Below are 21,765 nucleotides of genomic sequence, written 5' to 3' on the forward strand. Positions count from 1 at the left end.
TCTTTAACTTTTGGATCAATCTCAAATCAGGTGAATTTATATGTTTTGCATATTTATTAGTAAGTTGCTTTGGAAAATTCTGAGAAATACAATTTGTAAATCCTGCTAATTCTTGACTCTTTGAAGCCTATGCAATTTTATTTCTTAAGATATAGATCTGATATTTAAGACAATTTACACCCATCCCCTAAATGCTTATCCAGCTTGACTTTGTGAAGCCCTGAATGCCCCTGGTTTAAATGCAAAGTATAAATGCTCTGAAATCAAAGCAGTGTTAGAAAATCTTCCATGTTATATCATTTTGTATGATATGTATTCTACCACTAAAAAAAGCATTCCCATGGGAGTATATAAAACTTTGTATAACTTTTCAGTTTATTTTGATATGCAAATTCAACCTCTTCCTTTCACAATATAAAGACCTGTAAAAAAATCAATACCTATAGTCATGTTTTATAATTGTCACAAAAGTCTTTCCCAATAAATTTACAAAAAATTCATAGCCCAAATAATTGACTGAATAAGCCAGGTATGATTTTTATAAGAAACAGAGATTTAAATGGTCATTGGAAATAAACATTTTTCAAAATAGTAAAGTATAAATTAATAAAACTTTAAATTCCAACAATGCTGTATAATTTCCCTCCAACAATAGTTGCTAAATATAACTGCTCAAGATAAATGATGAAGATAAAACCATCTGGTAAAAACTGGTTACATTTAGGGACTTGAAATTATAAAAAAAATTAAAGTCCCTGAAAACAGTATTTCTCTAGTAAAGCATTAGAAATCTGACTAGAAATAGCTCCCTAATTATGAATCTCCACACTTTTTTCAAAAGATTGAGGACACAATTCGATTTACTTTTCTCAACAATAAAATATAGAATTACTACTTACTGTTAGGCTCTTTTGCTTCAATTCAAATACCTACACATTTCAAGTAGAATACTTACTTTAGGTAGTGGCCAGACACAGTAAAAAAATATAGATTCTAAAAGTAGTCACCATGAGCACTATAATATTCATGGTGTAAAATTTGAGAAGACTAGTGAAGAACTGATGGGGGAATTATCACACTGTTTAGAATAATTATACAATGCATGTCTTTGCCCCAGGAACAATATGACATAGCACAGTAAAACTGTGGAGCAGTGAAGATAAAGAGATCTTTAAAGGAGACATGTTACCTTTCAAAGGAGTGACAAACTGACAGCTCATTTCTTGATGGCAACAAAGAAAGTAAGCCAGGAGACTATGGAATGATATATTCAATGTGCAAAGAAAAACTATTTTCAGCTTAAAGTTCTATTACTAGAAAAAAATTTTTTTTTGTATGAAGTAAAAATGCTATCTCAGGTTATCAAAAATGGGAAAGTTTCCCATTAGCTGACCTTCACCAAAGGAAAAGCTAAAGAGTGTATTAGAGATAGAAGGAAAGTGCTCGCATATTCAAAGTCTGAGATACAAATGAAATGGAGACTTCCATTAACACAGCCTGACTGAGTAACAGGATTTGGATTTAGGCTCCTGCTGAAATACCATCAACAATAAAATGAAGGGGAAGGAGGGAAGGATTAAAAAGGGGTGGGAGAAACCTTTTGGAGGTGACGATATGTTTATTCTCTCCATTGTAGTGATTGTTTCACATAAGTTGGAACATCAAATTACACATTTTATTTTATTATTATTATATTTTTTATTTTTGTTCAAAATATTAAAGGTGTCCCTTTTTCTCCCCAACGACCCGTTCCCCCCTGTTCCTTCCCCCTCCCCAGTCCCTCTCCCCACCATTGTCCATGTCCTTGGGTTGTGCATATATGCATATAAATTCTTTGGTTACTCTCTCCCTCTCCAAACACCCACCCTCCTCCATCCCCGAGATTCGTGAGTCTAATTCATGCTTCCATGTCATTGAATCATTTCTGTTCATCAGTTTATTAAATTCTTTAGATTCCACATATAAATGAGATCATGTGATGTTTGTCTTTCTCTGCCTGGCGTATTTCACTTAGCATAATAGTCTCCAGGTCCTTCCATACCGTCCCAAATGGTACGAGATCCTTCTTTTTTACAGCTGCATAGTATTCAATGGTGTGAATGTCCCACAGCTTTTTTATCCACTCATCTACTGATGGGTATGTGGGCTGTTTCCAGATCTTAGTTATTGTAAATGGTGCTGCTATGAACATAGGGGTGCATATAGTCTTTCTGATTAGTGTTTCAGTATTCTTAGGATATATTCTTAGAAGTGGGATCACTGGGTCAAAAGGCAGCTCCATTTTTAATTTTTTGAGGAACCTCCATACTGTTTTCCATAGTGGCTGCACCAGTCTGCATTCCCACCAGCAGTGAACTAGGGTTCCCCTTTCTCCACGTCTTTGCCCGCACATGTCATTTATTGATTTGTTGATGGCAGCCATTCTGACAGGTGCAAATTGAACATTTTAAATACATACTGCTTATTGTATGTCAATCATACCTCAATAATTATATTTTAAAAAGAATGGAAAGCAGAGAAATGCTAGATACATGGATAAATATAAACAATATAAAATGATGACTGTATAAAACAGCAACATTAGTATTCTAAGAAGTTAAGAACGTAAATGCATGACCATAATACCATATGATTCCAGAGGGAACTATAATTGCAACAGGAATGAGGATGATGTTCCGGAAATGGGTAAAAGTATCGATTAACTTGAGACTTTACTAAGTTAATGATGTTTGTTATTTTGGAGTAAGCATGGAAAGAATAGTATCAGAGTGAATGATTTCCAAACACTATTGGATAAAAGAGAATTAGAAAAATATAATTCACCAATAGAAGTCAACAGAGAGAAAAGTAATCACAGAAAAGTTGGGAAAACTGGAAAGCACAAAATAAGATGACACATAATGTAAATAAACTAAATGCTTTCATCAAACACAAAGACTGTCAGACTTACTTTTAAAAAATCAGCTATATTCTATTACAATGAACATATGTAAAATATAAGTTTCCAGAATAGCTGAAAGTAAAAGGATTGAAAAATATATATATATTTATATACCAGGAAAACACCAACTAGAAAGCTGGTGTACTTCTATTAAATTAGATAAAAATATACTTTAAAAATCATTACTAGAGAAAACCAGGTTCATTTTATAACAATAAAATGGTAAAATCCTAAGAAAATACAACAAATTTAAATTTCTATGTACCTATTGCGACAGCTTCAAAATATAAAAAGCAAAAACGTTCGGTATGATTAATTTTGGCCAGTGAGACATAAGTAGAATTATGGTGTGGCAATTTCCTTTTTAAAAAAAGCTGGTGCATGAGCTTTGCCTCTTTTCTTCATGCTTTCCTCTTTCCTGCTGGCTGGATTGCAGTCATGATGGCTGGAGATGGAGCAGATCTTGGAAATGTAGGTCCTGCACAGTGGAGGAGCCTGGGTCCCTCCAGTCTTTGCAGAGTAGAGCCACTGCTGCAGACCTTAAGGGCTCACTCCCTATTGTAATACATTTCTGTCTTCTGTAAGTCACTGTTTTTGGAGTCTCTGTTTCTCACACCAGAAACCTAATCTTGACTACAGAGTAAGGTTATGGAAGCTAAGGAAGTAGACACTTTTGCAAAGGAGGGGGAAAAATCATCATGACTTTCCTAATCCCAAAGTGTTCCTGTGTGTTATTATAACACTTAGGTAATCAAAATGACAGAAAAAATAGTTCCCTCAAATGATAACTGGCAATATATTGCATATGGTTTACTAATCTATGTTTCTGTTTCTTACTCTCTGCTGATTTGCTAGTTAGAAAGGAAATAGAAGATTCATTTGGTTCATTTAGACTTTTTTTTTTTTCTATTTCAAGCACTTAAAATTGGTGGAAATTGCTACAAGGCCCATTTGTGCTTAATATCCTCTACAGTAAATTTAATTAATTAAATGGAATATTCCTCAGAGAATGCAGAGATTCTAATTTCTGTTCTATAATATCTGACTACAATCTGTTTGGGATCCCTGGAGAGTAGTTTTGTTCCTGCTTCTGCTGTTGCTGTTTTTCAATCCAGTGACAAGACCCAGAGAAGAATTGCTCAAGCACAAACACTTGCCAGGTAATATTACAGGGAAAAGAAAATTACACACAGAGAAAGTCAAAGGAAAAATGGAAAATCAAAGCCTGCAACCTTGCTAAATGCTCTTCATGACCCAACTCTGAAAGTTATTAGGTTCTGGCATATTTTTATTGGTGCAAATCCATTCTGGGGTATATCAGAGGGAGTGGTCTATATCCTGGAAGGGCACAGGAGTATGGGAAGCTCTAGCAATGAACTAAGTGGTTTCCCAACTGGGGAACCCATGAACTCTTTCCAAAGGGTTGTGGGTATAGATGGTTTACAGGAAATCAACTTCTAGATTCCACATTCTTTCTAAAACTATGTATCTGAAAATGTTCTTATATGCAAAACATCTACTTTACAAGACTTTTGAGATATGTTCTAGTCAATTAAATAGACAAATCATCTCACCATAAAACCCTAATTTCTTACAAATATAAATCACACTGAATGGTAAAACTGATTTCCACTCAAATAATTGTTTCCATCATTTCATTATTTGAAAAGAATAATGCTTAGTTTTTATCCCTTTAATAATACTACAAAGTTGAGGTGCAAAATACTATTAGTCACCTAAAGAATGCTTCTATTCTCAAAATGAGTAATATCTTCCCTTGGCCATGTTCTCATTTGGTAGATACACAAGATTTACTAGGCATCTGGAAACCATTCTTTTAAGACGTCTTCACTGTTTCCTTTGGTGTTATTGGGAGACATCACCCGGATATTATTAATCCTCAGTTTGTTTTTCCAAAATATCAAGTCTTACGTTAGATCCTTTATTCTCCATGAGGATTTCTAGAGGAATCACTTCTTGGCAGGACAACACATTTTCTATATCAAATAACTTCTCTGCATTCCATTGTATTTTGCTCTGAGTTTCTATTTTTAAAATCCAGAACAGGGATGAAGTGCTACTTGACACAAAATGGGATTAAACATTTTTTACAATGTTTTGTATTCTTAATTACATAAAAGAGAGAGCTTATAATAAAAACAACTTTGAAAAAATAATTTATAAAAATATTTAGAATAACTGCATAAAAATAAAGAAACAAATAAGAACACTTAACCATTAATTCTGGCTATTTGTCCTAGATATTCTCACTAGCGAATGGAGAATATTATAAGGTAACCAAACCACCATAATAATGTAATGGGAGTAAAGACTAAAATTAGAACACATTTGATGAATGATATAATGAAGAGTGCTTTGGTAGACTGAATTATTAGTTCCAGTGATTTCTTCACCCTGCTGTGTTGGTAGCATATATCCACATCCTTGCCATGGCTTCATGGCAGGCAAATAATTTCTCCTTACCCTTTGATTTTGGCTTGGGCACATGACTTGTTTTGGTCAATAGGATGCCAGTTGACATGATGCAACCAGAGACTTGGAATGTCCATGGAAGTGATTCACCATGACAGGGACATGTCACAGATAGCCATGGCCCCTGAGCCTGGGTTCCAGAATGACACATGTGTAGCAAATTCACAGCCTGGAACCAAGTCCAGAAGACACAGCCAGAGGCAGAGCCACTTAGGCCAAACTTACATTGGCCAAATTGCAATTGAATCTGCAATGGACCTAGAGTCCCACGAGTGTGAGTATAAGTGAATGTGTATCACTGAGTTTTGGGTTGATTTGTTATACAGCATTACTGCAGCAATAGTTAATTGTCACAGAAGCTTTACCTCCTCTAATGGCCTGTGTCCATCCCTACTGGATCTGTTGAAGTCTGGGTCGTGTTTAGCCAGGCCTGCAGGATGGAGAACGAGCTTTCTGTAACATGGTTGGCCCTGGTTCTTCTTGAGAAGTTCATTTGCTCCTGGTTGTGTTTTCTTCTTAAAAACCACAGTGATGGGCAACAGCACTTACCACTGTCTTTGGTAGTGCTCAACATATCCATATTTGTAAATAACACACTTAAACTACTATTTCTTGATTTTTCTTTCTTTTAGAGACTATTGTTGACCTTTTACTTTGGAAGAAGAAGATATAATTCTGTTACTATCACTTCTGCCCCATGCCTCACACACTTGCCCTGTTCCAACACCTGTAAATTTGATCGGAAGGCCTCTTAAATGTCAGCACCTGTAACTCCTTGCTTTGAGGCAGGTCAGTTTCAGACCTTTTGCCTGAAGATGCAAGTTGGGTTGCCAGTGTGAGGACCACGACCAGCAGAAGGCGCTAAGGGAATTCTCACCATTCAGTTTGTCCAAGTTTACTCAGTTCCCATGATTTCAAAAAACTGTGGCTGGTATTCCAACTTATAAACCTTTCCTTTGGGGAAAATGAAATAGGGATCCAGTTACCAAGCAGTCTTCCTGTTTTGAGTCCAATCCTTACCTTCAGAGATGCCTCCATGTCCTCAGAATTTCCAGGGTCTGTGATTTGCAAGCATTTTATTTTTATTGGCCTTGATCCCTTCAAGCCATTAGGTTAAGCTTTCTCCTCTCAGTTAAGCCATTTCAACTCTTCTGCTTTCTATTATCCACTTTTTATTGATATGTTTCATCTATTTCATCTTCTCCCCCCTTTTCTTTCCCTACTAGCATTTTAGTGTTTTTTGGGGGGGATGTGCACAATGCCCGCATTTGTTTGGAAATCTAGTGATGTAGCAAGTAGGTTTAATTAGTCATATAGACCACTTTTTATCATTTCTATAGGTGTTGCTTAAACAGAGAAGAGAATGTACCTCTCTAGGTTTATTTCTTTCTTTTTCTTTCATAACAAGCTTGCCCTATACCTCAAAAAACGCAACTTGAGATTCCAGTCATTTTGATTATTTTCTCGCTAAAATTTTCTTGTTAAAAAGCCAATCAACTGCATTACTGTGAACATAAGATAAAGATCAGAGAATACACTTTTTTTTCCATGAAGTTACTTCAAGTCAAAATATTTACGGCTATCCTACAGTTTTACTTTATAATCAAAATAATTTTGTTTGACACATAAAAAATAACATATTATTCTTTTGATATTTAACTTATGACCTAATTGTAATATGTACACATAATTTAAATTTACTCAGATGTCCTATGTCTATTGTTTCATATACTGTCCTAATTTTTTACTACAGGAACACAGGCTCATTGTAACACATCAAAAGATAAAGAGGTATATAAATAAAAAATTAATAATTCTTCCCCACCCATTCACTTTCTAAGGCAATGTATATTATTGCTGTGGCAATATCCACAATTGTACATATACCTAAGAAATAATATGTTGAAGTTGTTTCACTAATTTAAGACATGGGGACTCGAGATACAATAGACAATTTATTCCAGAATGACAAACTAGAACGAGATGTAAAATTGTAAAGTCTGTAACTGGAAAGTCAATTTCCTGACTCACCCATATTGAAGGGAAATGAGTGGATTTCCAGGGAGGAGTTTTTTTGGAGAGAGCTGTGCTAGCCATTTATTTTCTCCTCACCTGCCCCCCCAACCTCAATTCAGAAGAAAGGAAGATGAGGGACTTTAAAGAAACTACTTAGAGAGCTTAATATGTGTCCTTTGCCCTACACAGTGGACAAGCCTGGGGAATGAGCGACAGGCTTGGGATAGTGGCTTTGGCCATAAAGTAGAGGAAAGCTTCTATTGTGTTGGGATAGGCCTGCACTTCCAGAGTTTGTTGGGCAAATATTGTGTGTGTGCTTCCTGTGGGCCAGACTTAGGCTGGGGGACAGGGAAATACACTAGTGGGTTTGGAGGAGGTGGGATGGTAACTATAAGACTTCAACAAATGGTAGATGTGAGAACTGCTGGATTCCCAAGACTGTGGCCAGAACGAGAAGCTTGTTTTGGGAATGGAGTGGGCACCAACAATGCAAGGTTTTTGAAGAACTAAGAAAAGCACTCACAAGAGAAAGAGCCAGTTTAGGCTTCATTCAGGGAAGGCAAAACTAGCTTATTGACAGGGCAGATATTTAGAAGTTTCCTTGTCTTGTTCCCACTTCTCGCTTCTCTATTCCTTCTCCCTGAAGGATTACAGTGAAACTATAGGAAGAAAATAGCAGAGACAAGCAGAAATAAAAAGCCAACCATGGATTCTACTTGCCCATGGCTGGTACTTTGGCCGGTCTGGGATCCCTGCCTGTTGGGATGACACAGAGGGGTCTGGACCTTTGCTTGCCTTGCTTTGGTCAGGCTGTGGTTGCTGTGATTTCCAACTCACAGTTTCTTGAAAGGCAGGGTAGTACTAAGAGTTGGCCAAACAAATCCCCTGGCCCTTTGGCCCCTGGGTTCTAAACACCCTCCATCCTGGTGGAAGGATCGTAGCTCTCATAGTAATCATGGTCAGTCAATGTCCCAATTAGCACAATCGCTCCTTGTTGTTTTTGGTGTTCTGCTAGTTCACTGCCATGAGAACCCCAAAGTAGCCAGGTGGTAGTCACAGCTTCAGTAGACTCCAAGTTCAATGGAACCTTTACTGTAATCCCTGATGGAAGCAATTCCCTCATGGGAACTAGGGCTCCTAACTTGGCAAAGCCCAAGGGTTGTGGGAATTGGAAACCCAAATTCCACAAGTGGGTCACTAAGAAGGTGAGAAGGTTCACACCTTGGTTTGCACACCAATGAATTCTAGCTATTATGGAAAAATTGCACTACCTGTCAACTGTGAATTCAATGCCTATACCACATCTTGGAGGATGGAGACCCAAGCCTGCAAGGTGTTGTGCCATACTGGCCCAGGTGGGACTTTAACAGATCATTCCACTATCCTAATGCAATGGCTGCCTCTGGGTGATGGGGTTCATGGTAAGATCAGTGGCTCTCATAGTCATAAGCCTACTGCTGCATCTCTGTTGCTCTGAAACAAGTCTCTTGCTCTGAGGCAATGTATTACCTGGATTGGATCACCCAGTTTTGCTAACGGAGTGCCAGGCACATACTGTTATCCAAAAGAGCATTTATCGAATCACTGAATGTCTAGGAGGTTAGAATCTAGAGAGGAGTCATTTCATTTCCAGACCATGGGCCTTGATCTGCAGTGTGTATCACTGAGAAATATCTTTGGGCACAGGGAGGCAGTTGAGGCTGGACTTCTTTGATTGTTGGTTTTATCAGGAAAGGAAGGTAGGACCTAGGGAATTTGGTCTTTATCAGACTTGATAAAATTTTCTATCACCAGGATTCCTGCTGAAATCTGAAAAATTTCGCCATTGAGAGGCAATCTCGTCCTATAATGAGACCTAACCCCATTATTGTACAATATAAGTAACTGTATTTTCCCATAAGATTTATGAGGTTCTACCTGCCTCAGTAATTTCCTGATTGAGGTACTGGATACTGAAACCAACCTTGCCTGTCACCTTCTCCTGCTTATGGCTTGTACATTCTCCTGTTGGCTGCCTCACACCAATGGCCACTAGTCTAACACAAACGAATGGGCCCCTGAAATCTCTTGACTCTTCTGTTTACAGAATATTATGTGTTGAATTGTGTCCCACCCCCCGGAAAATTCATATGCTGAAGTCCCAGTACCTCAAAATGCAACCTTATAGGAGATACGGTTTTATAGAGGCAATCGAGTTAAAATGAGTTAATTAGGGTGGGCCCTAATCCAATATGACTGATGTCCTTAGAAAAGGGGGAAATTTGCACACATGACAGGGAGAATGTCATGTGACTATGAAGATGGCCATCAGAAAGCCAAGGAGAAAAGCCTAGAAGAGATCCTTCCCTCACAGCCCTCTGAATGAACCACCTTGATTTTAGACTTCTAGCCTCCATAACTGGGAGAAATACATTTTTGTTGTTTAAGCTGCCTAGTCTGTGGTACCTGGTTATGGCAGCCCTATCAGACTAATACACAGAATCTGTGCCTGAACTCTACCATGCACCAGAGGAGTTGGCCTGAGTCAAGGTGGGTGGTAGAGAGAGCATATTTAACTGACATAAAGTTGTACAGATGGGCCCAAAACTTTCAAGTCTTTCCAAGAAGCCCTTGGTACATTCTCTAAAGTTCCACTGGAAGAACTGGGTCACATGCCTATGCTCTAGCTGCAGACAGTGCTGGGAAAGGCCTCTGCAAACTCCTAGGTGTGCTCTCAGTGTTGAACGCTCTTTTCCAGAACACTGCCACTTAGAATCATCAAACTGGCTCTATCAACTGCGTACAAGGAAATGTGGGCCTCACCTTTCTGGTGTCTGGCTCAATAAAGAATGTCAGGTAGGAAGCCATCTTTGAACAGATGACTAATCAATTTTGCTCCTTCCTTGTGTCAGTCACTCTTCTAGACTTGAAAGAGACAGAGGAGGTCCCTATTTCTTGGAGCTCACTGCAGTGTAGGAGACAGGCAATAAGACAGACTAGCCAAGATAGGTCCTGCTGGGAGTGACTACCTCTGTGGGAGGTAGTCACTTAAGCTGAGAGTGCTCCAAAATGGCAAGGAAAAGCTGGAATAAGCCAGATGGGAATTCTACAAATTTAAATATTATTACATGCTTTTTTATTCTTGGAAAAATCTCAGGTTAATAAATTCAAATTTTGCCATCAGATGAAGCAAGGGTAGGTTACGAAACTCAGCATAAATTTGGTACAGGCATACCTCAGAGATATTGCAGTTTCTGTTCCAGACCATCGCAATAAAGAGAGTCATAATCTTTTTGCCTTCAATTAGTAAAAAATGCAACATCTGTAAAGTGCAATAAAGCAAAGTATAGTAAAACAAGGTGTGCCTGTAAATGAGGACACAGATGCTCAGATCTTGGTGGGCTCTGGCTTTTTCCAGCTTTGCAAACCAAAGTCAATGGTTCTCAAATTTGTAGATCTCTGGGTCCAGTAATGCTCTCATATTATACAGGTGATTAAAACCAGTGAAATAAAGTACCCAGAGTTTCCCTGCTTCTAGGACTGCTCCTGAACCACCTCTGAAGGGTGGACTCCAAAACCTTGCCAGTTCGTGACCTATATCAGCTCTATAGATATGATGCTGAGGTTTTCTCAGAGTAATCTACCAATTTTTTGAATTCAGATTATATATCTATTGGCACATAATCTTCCTTTCTGATTTGTTGCAACTCTAGGCTTCTTTGGAGGTAGAGGCCCCTTTAGGCAAAGTGATTCACTCCAGCAACTTTCATACTCTCAAAAAGGGGAGAAAAGAACCCAAAACAAAGGCCAAATATCTCAATCTCATTTCTCTACATGTCTGCAGAGAGGCTCTGTTTCTGAGCCAGGGCAGTACAATATCCTGGCATGTAATGAAGGCCCTAACATCATTACACACCTGCCTCTTCAGCTTTAGGGAAAGAAACCAGTTCTAGTTCTACCACCCTAAATTATCCAGCGCTGGTCCCTAAACACTAAGCACCCCCACCCACTTGATAGTATATGGCTCATTCTCCCTCCCCCCCTTCCCCAATATAGTTTCCCCAGTCCTTCGGCCCCTGCTGGTTTTACAGAGCTGAGACTCTTGCTGGAGTGTGTACTGGTGCGGTCAAGGATTTTCTTAATGGACAAAGGTAAAAGGCACTAAAAACATTGAGAAATGTTCTCATTTCATTCCAGTTCTCTCAACTAGGCTACTGAAGAGAGCAGCCTGTGCGTTTCCAGTATTAGTCTACCACATTTGCTTTTGGAGAGAAACACTTAAGCCTCAAATATCCTGTGAGAGGCCCTATGCTATTTCTGAGAACTCGGTGAAGATTTACGTATATCACCACAGAACACCTGTCTGGAAGTCTGGGGAGGCACACAAACCGCCGTTTCTAACAAAGATTTTCTCTTTTTGTCTGTTGTATTGTTAAGTCGCTGCTAACCCCCCTAACTGCTGCTGACCTTAATTAAGGTAACCGTACCCCACCCGGTGAAGTGAGTGGGGGAGAGTTCGCCAGGAAGGAGGCAGAAAAACACTGTGGCCCGGGAGAGGCTGGGGTGGGAGCAGCGGGCTGCAGCCCCCGGGCGGGGCGGGGCGGGGCGGGGCGGAGCGCGGGGTCGCCCAGGCCCGGGGCCGCGGTGGAGTCCGCGCGGCGGGGCCGGGGGCGGGCTCTAAGCTTTTCGCCGCGGGGCGGCCACGCTCTGCGCGCAGGCGGGGCTCCCGCAGCGCCCCTCGCGTCCTAGCAACCTGCGGCGCGCACTAGCCGGGCGGGCGCGGAGCCGGGAGCTGCAGGTGAGTGCGGGGCTCCGACGCCGGGCGGCCGCCTGAAGCCCCCGCTCCCGGGGACCCGGCTCTGCGGCCCGCGCTGGAGTCATTGCAGCCATCCGCGTGGTTCGAGAAAAGGGGGGCGCTCACTGGCCCCGCTTGAGTCTCTCTAGCCGGCTTCTCCTTCTCTCCTACGCCGGAGCGCCTCCCCTCCCCTTCTCACTCTCACCCTCATCCCGCCCCGGCCTCCCCGCGACACCAGGCTTTGCCCGGGCCTGGGGACCTCCTGCTGCCTCTGCCTGCAGCCCCCTCTCCTTGTCCGCTCCCTGCGCGTCCCGCCGTTTTCCAGCCTCTCTGGCCGCCTTCGCCTTTCTCCTCGGCCCTTGCGGCGTTCCTCCCCCTCCTCTCTGCACTGTCTTCTTGCCTGCCCCTTCCCGCCCGTCCCCCGCACCCCTCAGCCGGGGGCACCTACCTTCCAGCTCGTACGCCTTTCGCATCAGTTCTGAAACTGTAACTTTTCTGTAGGTCTCACTGAATAGCTTTATCATTCAGAATGCGGGTCTGTGCACTGAATCCCAGTCGATGTTGATGTTACCGTCCACATTTCTAGATCTCAGCGGATGCTTACGTTCCCGTAGCCTCATAAAGAATTCGGTTTTGCTTCTGCTCAGGTATTATAGAAATTACACATGAGTGGGTTTCATTTTATTAATGATACTGGAAACTTGTAACTCACCCTTAGGAAAGCAAATTCTGTTACATAGATTAGTAGAGAAAATGAGTGCAAAGTGTTTTTACAATTTATGGAAATACACGCACAGAAACTTTTGTCCTTTTTTATTTATTTACTTTTTTAAAGATTTTTTTTTTTTTAAATGTATCTTTATTGATTTCAGAGAGAGGAAAGGAGAGGGAGAGAGAGATAGAAACATCAGTGATGAAAGAGTCATTGATCGGTGGCCTCCTGCATCCCGGGACTGGGGATTGAGCGCGCAACCCAGGCATGTGCCCTGACCAGGAATCCAACCCCCATCGCTTGGATCCTAGGTCTAGGCTCAACCGCTGACCACCCCCCCCCCCCCACCCCCCCGCCCCCAGGCAAACTTTTGTCCTTTTAATTGTTAAACTTCTTTAACACCTTACTTTAATTCAAAGATCTGTACTATGTATTCACATGCATTCATTTTAACCATGGTGCTTAGACCAAAAGAAGCATGGACTGGCAATGGGTAGTAACTGGGTGGCAGCCTGTCTTGATAAAAAGTGTTAGTTTTTGTATTTTTGCTAAGTTATACTGACCCACCATTTTTGAACACCACTGGGATTAGTTGAATAAGTGCTATAGTTTGGTTCTCTTGTTAAATTAAGAAGCCATCAGAAATTTCTCATACTTAAGATGTAAAAACACATTACCCTGTTTTCTTTTAAAAACTCATTCAGTTAGGTCTGCAAAGCACTTCTCTTTTTTTAAAGCCCTTTTATACATGACCTCTTCTTTAGGATAGCCATAGCCGCCCTGAGATTTTCTTAGGCCTTAGCTAATGAACCTTCTCCAATCAAGCCTGTCCGTTGTTGCAGCTCCCGGTTTACTAGATTCAGAAAAAACAATTTAAAGAGATTCAAATATGATACACTTAAATTTCTATAAAAATTTATTGTGATAAAAAGAAGACCTTTTTGCATTTCTTAGTTCTTTAGGTGTCTTCCAGGGAGTTGCTATATGGTATGTTGACTGCCACAGCCTTATGCAATCTAATTTCACATTTTTCTTGAAAAATGTACAAGAAGGAAATGATGCACAAACTATACCTTTATAAGATCACTAAAACAAGTTTAGATGGAAAACAAACTGAACTGTACACCTATGCCTTTCTGTATAAGATAAACCTGTTTGCACTTATTCTTAGTTTGTACTGATTCTCACAATACTGGGAAACACAAGAGTGTCATACATTCACATCAGTTCATGCCTCTGTGTTCGAAATCTACCAATAGAAGCAACACCCTGGAATACTAAAGCAAATGCACAAAAACAAATTAGTGCCCTAATTGTATACATTTTATTTTACTAGCACTTTTATATATACATGTACATAAATATATACATAGTTACATTTTATATAAGTCTGAACCCTATCTGATGCAATGCTCAGTTTTCAGAGCAAATATAATGCCTGCTTTGCTATTCTGAAATCAGAATTATAGATGATAATCCTACATATGTGCATAGTTTTAAATATCCATAGTACCCTAATTGTAAAATAAAAGAAAATTAAAAGAAAAATAATTGTAATGAGCCTTGACCAGTCTGGTTCAGTGGTTAGAGCATCAGCCGATGCATCAAGGGGGCTCGGGGTCAAGGGCCAGTACCTGGGTTGCAGGTTTGATTGCCACCCTAGTTGGGGTGTGTGTGGGAGACAACCAATCGATGTGTCTCTCTCACATCGATGTTTCTCTCTCTCTTCCTCCCCACCTTCCTCCCTCCCTTCCACTCTCTATAAAAATCAATGGAAAAAAATATCCTCTCAGGAGGATTAACAAAATTAATAATTGTAATGAAATATTGGCATAAATAAATAATGAAGTAGTCAGATGCTCCAGCCTTACATAGAATTACTGTCAATGCAGTAGCTCTAAGTGCAAACTGATGCAGACATGTCTTTGAAACTTAATTGTGTTACTAGTGTAGCCATCAATGGTGTGATTTTCCAAAATGCTGAGTTCTTGGTAAAGTTCCATATAACATGAAGTACATACAAACTTCCTTTGATTTATATGATAGTTGCAATCCTGGAAAATCCAGTGTATATTAAAACTGTGAGAAAATACTTTATGATTGCATCAGAATTCTACCATCTGGGGGACTGTTTTGCACATTGCAGGACATTTGGCATTCTTGACTCTCATCGCTAAATGCCAGTGATGTCCCCTTCCACTCCTTTAGGTGGTGAACTGTTTGTACAATACTCTGTACTGCTACTCAGCAGGCAGTACTGCCCCATGAGAACCACCGATCTAAATGTCCCTGTCACTGGATTTCAAGATTTACTACAATACAGAAAGTAAAATCCCCAAGTCATTTCTGTAGAATCTTGCTGTGTCTGTGCTTTTGTAATAATGGTGGGGGGAAATGCTAATTATATTCTATATTTAACTTTATAACCATTCTTCTAATATTTTGGAAGATTTTAATGATTCATGTTATTACAAATGGAGAAACAAGCCAGTATAGATTGTCTGAAAATATATATTTTTATTAATATATATTATATATACCCATTATGAGTTAATGTCAGAACTTGTTTTCTAAGTTGGTTCTTATTTAATGTTACAGATAATGATATCTTTCTAAAAATATTCTTTTAAAGATAAATTTAGCCAAAATGAAATTTATTTCATTTGAATTTCTGTTTTAAATTTTAATGCTTAACTGTTTTGGTAACCAATTTTGATAAACAGCCTAAAAAGATTCTCTTTTGTTCTTACATCTCTCATATTTGCTCATAAGAAAGTTATAAATTACAATAAAATATTCTGGGCAGGAAATTTGGACAGAGAGTACAGTGTTTGGATTGTTCAAATAATCTGGTTTATGGGGTGAATGTGTGGTATACCAATTTTCAGAGAAAATTAAAATTATATTTCACAGTAATGTTCTTATTCTATTTCTTATTAATTCAGAAGGCACTTGGGGGACTCTCAGAGCGTCCAGAGTCATGTTCATCAGTCATCATTGTACTGATGCAGATGTAATGACTATAAGAAAGTCAGGATAGCAGAATTAATTGAATAATTCTAAACAGTGTGTAGCCCAGCTCAAAAGAGCATTGCTAACTTTACCTTCAGCCCCAGCAGAGCTGCAAATCAAAGGCCAATTCTTTTTTTTTCCACTTTGGAGTTTTCTGTTTCCATTTGGGCCCAGGGAAATGAGAAAGAAGTATTCACTTCAGCGCAGACAGAGATTGGAAAATTCTTAAGTACTAGTCAGTTTTACTTAAAGCTGGTTCGGTGAAAATTAACTTTTTTATTAAATCGAGCAATTAGTTAATTAAAAAATCAACCTGTAAGATGAATAAGCTGAATGTGTTTTGGGTAGTACTAGCTTAAAATAATGAAAATGAAAAAATTTCCAGTGAAAAGGTAGATGCTGTTTTCTCTTTCTAACTCTTTCTACTCTGATATAGTGTGTGTGCTAATCTCAGCTCTGAGTACTGTTGAATTCATGGGTGTGGCTCTGACAAGATCAGTGCAGTGGACTGATGCTGGATATGGAACCAGAACCCTGGAAATTACCCCTCTAAATGAAGTGATATTGAAAGAAATTATTACATTTGTGGAGAGTTTTATCTATAAACATCCCCAAGAGGCAAAATATGTTTTTGTAGAGCCTCTTGAATGGAGGACAGATTTGGAGCCCTCTGCATTTGAATCAGATTATATTGTCAGGTAAGCCAGTTAATTGCTTCTAGAATTGAATATCTTCCTTGTATGCATTTTTATGAATTGATTATGGATTTTGCGCAAGTCATTTAACATCTATGAATCTCAGAAATCTTATAACCCAGGGATTGCAAACTGGAGGCACTCAGGTGAAATCTGAGGATATTTTTTTTGGCCAACACACTAATTTTCTATTTGAATTTGAATTTCTTTTGATAAGCAGATGTATTCTCCAGGTCACCATGCTCCCAACATTAGCTATTGTTTGATGTCTGGCCTTCCCACTCACCCATATTGCCTGCCAGACACCAGTAGGCAGTTTCTGGGGTGACAGAGGTAGAATGGCAAATTTTGTTAAATATAAGGGCTCTTAACAATAAACATTGCCCTCAAATGAAAACCTCCCAAATCTGAGATTAAAAAAAGAAAATCCTACTTCCACTTTACCCAGTAAAAGCTGTCAATTTATCTCGTTTGAACATAGCTAATATATAAACCTTATATAAATGTGTGTAATTTATATGAATATTATATATTATATAATTTATATAAATGTCTATATATTATACAACTATAAATTATAATTATCTATGATAAATATATATAAATTTATATGTATTTTGTTTGTTTGTTTTGGTCAGCCTCAGTTTATTTTCCATGTCAGGCATTCTGACATACGAACTTTCTAAAATATGACATGTCAAGAACAGTTCCCTAACTAGCCAAAACTTTCTATAGATACCTTTTCCATTTTTTTCCTTTGGGGTTATTTGTAGAGAATAAACTCAGAATTTTATTTTTAGAACTGTTAAACCATTCTTGAACTGCACTTCAAGAGCTCTTTAGTTCTGATATGTTCTACCTTCTCTGAATTTTTAAAAAAATATATATATTTAATTGTATTTTATTTCTAACTTTGCCTGTGGTCACTTTTTCCCAAGGTGCTTGTTGTTCTTTGTTGCTCCCATCTAAGTTCAGTGTAGTATCACACATTCTCTTTTTCTTAACCTTTGAAATATGAGCTTATCTGCAAAACCAATTACAAACATGAATGACTTAGTACAAAGATAGATTTAAAGCAGATGTCAGAAGAGCATCAAGATTATCTTTGTATCTTGCCCCTGCACTAATTTTATGTTCCAAGTACAAACATGACCACATCTGAGGCCTTGTCAAGTGGGCTTATTACACACCTTGAATGTACCACTATTTCTACTTCTCTACCCTTGTCTAATTCCCTTTTGCTTTATATATCTGTGCACACAGTCTTTATGTACAGCGTTCCCTCTTAAGTAGGATGTTTTGATGTTTTGACACCATGTATATTTTGAACTAACTACCTCTTGATTGTCTTCCCGTGTCAAATTTACTGTGCAACTTTTCCTTGATCCAAATTTTCTATCCTTCAAACTTATTTGTGACCTTTATTATTATTATTGCTTATATTGCTGACATTATTACAGATGTATTCCATTTTCCCCCCTTTTGTCCCCCTCCACCTAGACCCACCCTCCCCTCCCCCTGGTCTAAACAATGTTGTTGCCTGTGTCCATGGGCTGTATATATATGTTCTTTAGCTATTCCCTTCACTTGCTTTCATCCTATCGGCCCCACCCACCTCCCCTCTGACATTTGTCAGTCTGTACCATGTATCCATGACTCTGGTTCTATTTTGTTTGTCAGTTTATTTTGTTCATTAGGTTCCACATATAAGTGAGATCATATGGTATTTGTCTTTCTCTGACTGGCTTATTTCACTTAGCGTAATAATCTCCAGGTACACCCATGCTGTTGCAAAAGGTAAGAGTTCCTTCCTTTTTACAGTCCAGTAGAATTCCATTGTTTGAATGTATTGCAGCCTTTTTTTTTTTTTTTTAATCCTCACTGAGGATATTTTTTCCATTGCTTTTCAGAGAGAGTGGAAGGGAGGAAGGGAGGAGGGGGAGGAGAGAGAGAGGTTGATGTGAGAGAGACACATCTACTGTTTGCAACCCCCACCCCACATGCCCGACCAGGGGGCAGGGAGTGAACCTGCAACCCAGGTACCTGCCCTTCACGGGTACTGCACCAGTGACCCTTCAGTGCACAGGCCGACACTAACCACTGAGTCACACCAGCGAGGGCTGTACCACAGCTTTTTTACCCACTCATCTACTGATGGGCACTTGGGCTGTTTCCGGATCTTGGCTATTGTAAATAATGCTGCTGTGAACATAGGGGTGTACATATTCTTTCTGATTGGTGTTTTGGGATTCTTAGGATATATTCCCAGAAGTGAACTTGCTGAGTCAAACAGCAGTTCCATATTTAATTTTTGGAGCTATCTTCAAACAGTTTTCCATAGTGACTGCACCAGTCTGCATTCTCACCAACACTGCACTAGGATTTCCCCTTCTCCACATCCTCTACAGCACTTGATGGTGGCCATTCTGGTGGGTGTGAGGTGATACCTCATTGTTGTTTTAATTCGCATCTCTCTGATGGTTAGTGACCTTGAGCATTTTTTCATATGTCTGTTGGCCATCTGTGTGTCCTCCTTGGAGAAGTGTCTAGTCAGGTCCTTTGCTGGATTGTTTGTCTTTCTGGTGTTGAGTTGGATAAGTTCTTTATATATTTTGGAAATTAACCCCTCATTAGATGTGTCACTAGTGAATATGTTCTGCCATATAGTGGATTCCCTTTTCATTTTGTTGATGGTTTCTTTTGCTGTGAAGAAGCTTTTTATTTTGATGTAGTCCCATTTGTTTATTTTTCCCCCCTTGCCCTAAGAGATATATTGGCAAAAATATTGCTTTGAGAGATGTCTGAGATTTTACTGCCTATGTCTTCTTCCAGAATTTTTATGGCTTCGAGACTTACATTTAAATGTTTTATCCATTTTGAGTTTACTCTTGTGTATAGTATAAGTTGGTGGTCCCATTTCATTTTTTTGCATGTGCCTGTCCAATTTTCTCAGCACCATTTATTGAATAGACTGTCTTTGCTCCATTATATACTGTTGCCTCCTTTGTCAAGCTCTTTGTGCTGTTCCATTGATCAATATGCCTGTTTTTTGTTTTTAAATATATTTTTATTGATTTCAGAGGGAAGAAGGGAGAGGGAGAGAGAGAGAGAGAAACATCAATGATGAGAGAGTTGTGACTGATCGGTTGCCTCCTGCATGCCCCCGAATGAGGATCAAGCCCACAACCCGGGCACGTGCCCCGACCAGGAATTGAACCGCAGTCTCTTGGATCCTAGGTTGATACTCAACCGGTGAACCATGCTGGGCCAGGCAATATGCCTGTTTTTATGTCAGTACCAGGCTGTTTTGATTACAATGGGCTTATAGTATAGTTTGGTATCTGATACTGTGATCCTTCCGACTTTGTTCTTTCTCAGGACTGCTGAGGCTATTTAGGGTCATTTTTGGTTCCAAATAAATTTTTGGAATATTTGTTCTAGATCTGTGAAATATGCCATTGGTATTTTAGTAGCGATTGTGTTGAATCTATAGATTGTTTTGGGTAGTATGGACATTTTAATGATGTTAATTCTTCCAATCCATGAATTGCTTCCACTTATTTGTGTCCTCCTCAATTTCTTTCTTCAATGTCCTATAATTTTCTGAGTACAAGTCTTTTACCTCCTTGGTGAAATGTATTACTAGGTACCTTATTTTTGTTGCAATAGTATATGGGATTGTTTTTATTAGTTTCTCTTTCTGATAGTTCATTATTGCTGTATAGAAATGCCATTGATTTCTGGATATTGATTTTATTTCCTGCTACTTTTCCAAATTCGTTTATTATATCTAGTATCTTTTTGGTGGAGTCTTTGCAGTTTTCTATATAAACTGTCATGTCATCTGTGAATAATGACAGTTTCACTTTGTCCTTTCCAATTTGGATGCCTTTTATTTTTTCTTTTCTGATTGCTGTGGCTAGGACAATCAGTACTATGTCAAATAAGAGTGGTGAAAATGAACATCCCTGTCTTGTTCCTGATCTTAAGGCAAACATTTTAGTTTTTGCCCATCGAGTATAATATTGGCTCTAGGTTTTTCATCTATGGCCTTTATTATGTTGACGTATGGTCCCTTTATTACCAGTTTGGAAAGAATTTTTAATCGTAAATGGGTGCTGGATTTTATCCAATGCAATGCTTTTTCTGCATTTGTTAATAGGATCATGTAATTGTTATCTTTTATTTTGTTTATGTGATGTAGCACATTTAATGATTTGCAAATATTGTACCAGCCTTACATCCCCGGAATAAATCCCACTTGATTATGGTGTATGATCTTTTAATATATTTGATGGATCTGATTTGCTGATATATATAAACATATATATATATATATATATATATATATACACACACACACACACACACACACACATATACATACATGTGTATATATATTAGAGAGTAGGAAGGGGGGGAAGAGAGTAACATCGTAGTGAGAGAGACACATTGATTGGTTGCCTCCCACAAGTGCCCCGCCCCGCAACCGGGGACAGGGAACTTGGGGAAGGGAACCTGCAACTGAGGTTTGTGCCCTTTACTGGGAATGGAACCAGTGACTCTTTGGTTCATGGCTGCTGCTCTAACCACTGGCCAGGGCTGATTTGCTAGTATTTTGTTGAGGATTTTAGTATCTATGTGCATCAGGGATATTGGCCTATAATTTTCTTTCTTTGTAATGTCTTTATCTGGTTTTGGAATTAGGGTAATGCTGGCCTCATAAAAAGTGCTTGGAAGTCTCCCCTCCTTTTGAATATTTTGGAATAGTTTGAGGAGGATAGGTGTTTGTTAGTTCTTCTTTGTTTGGTAAAGTTTACCTGTGAAGCATTCCAGTCCAGGGCTTTTGTTTTTTGGGAGTTTTTATTTTATTTTATTACTGCTTCAGTGTCATTAGTTGTTATTGGTCTATTCAGGTTTTCTTTTTTTTAAAAAATATGTCTTTATTGATTTCAGAGAAAGGAAGGAAGAGGGAGAGAGATATATAGAAACATCAATGATGAGAAAGTCATTGATTGACTCTCGTAATGGGTGCTGCCTCCTGCACGCTCCAGACTGGGGATCGAGCCCGCAACCCGGGCATGTGCCCTGACTGGGAATCGAACCGCTATCTCCTGGATCC

At 39.1% G+C, this 21,765-nt stretch overlaps 1 protein-coding gene across 4 annotated transcripts in view; it reads left to right on the forward strand.

Moving 5' to 3' along the window:
- The first annotated feature begins 12,054 nt into the window (after positions 1-12,054).
- ODAD2 (outer dynein arm docking complex subunit 2) overlaps positions 12,055-21,765 on the forward strand; it is a 199,421-nt gene continuing 189,710 nt past the window's right edge. Inside the window, exons 1-3 of one of the 4 annotated variants that reach the window (XM_081142034.1) lie at positions 12,059-12,227; positions 12,726-12,871; positions 16,385-16,646. In XM_081142034.1, coding sequence (XP_080998160.1) covers positions 16,423-16,646 — 224 coding nt within the window. In that variant the 5' untranslated portion in view covers positions 12,059-12,227; positions 12,726-12,871; positions 16,385-16,422. Of the gene's footprint in view, positions 12,228-12,725; positions 12,872-16,384; positions 16,647-21,765 lie in introns of those variants that run through there. The other 3 variants (XM_081142035.1, XM_081142036.1, XM_081142037.1) reach the window with 3 other exon arrangements.

The sequence above is a fragment of the Miniopterus schreibersii genome (genome assembly GCF_964146895.1).
Source record: "Miniopterus schreibersii genome assembly, chromosome: 1".
NCBI lineage: Eukaryota > Metazoa > Chordata > Mammalia > Chiroptera > Miniopteridae > Miniopterus > Miniopterus schreibersii.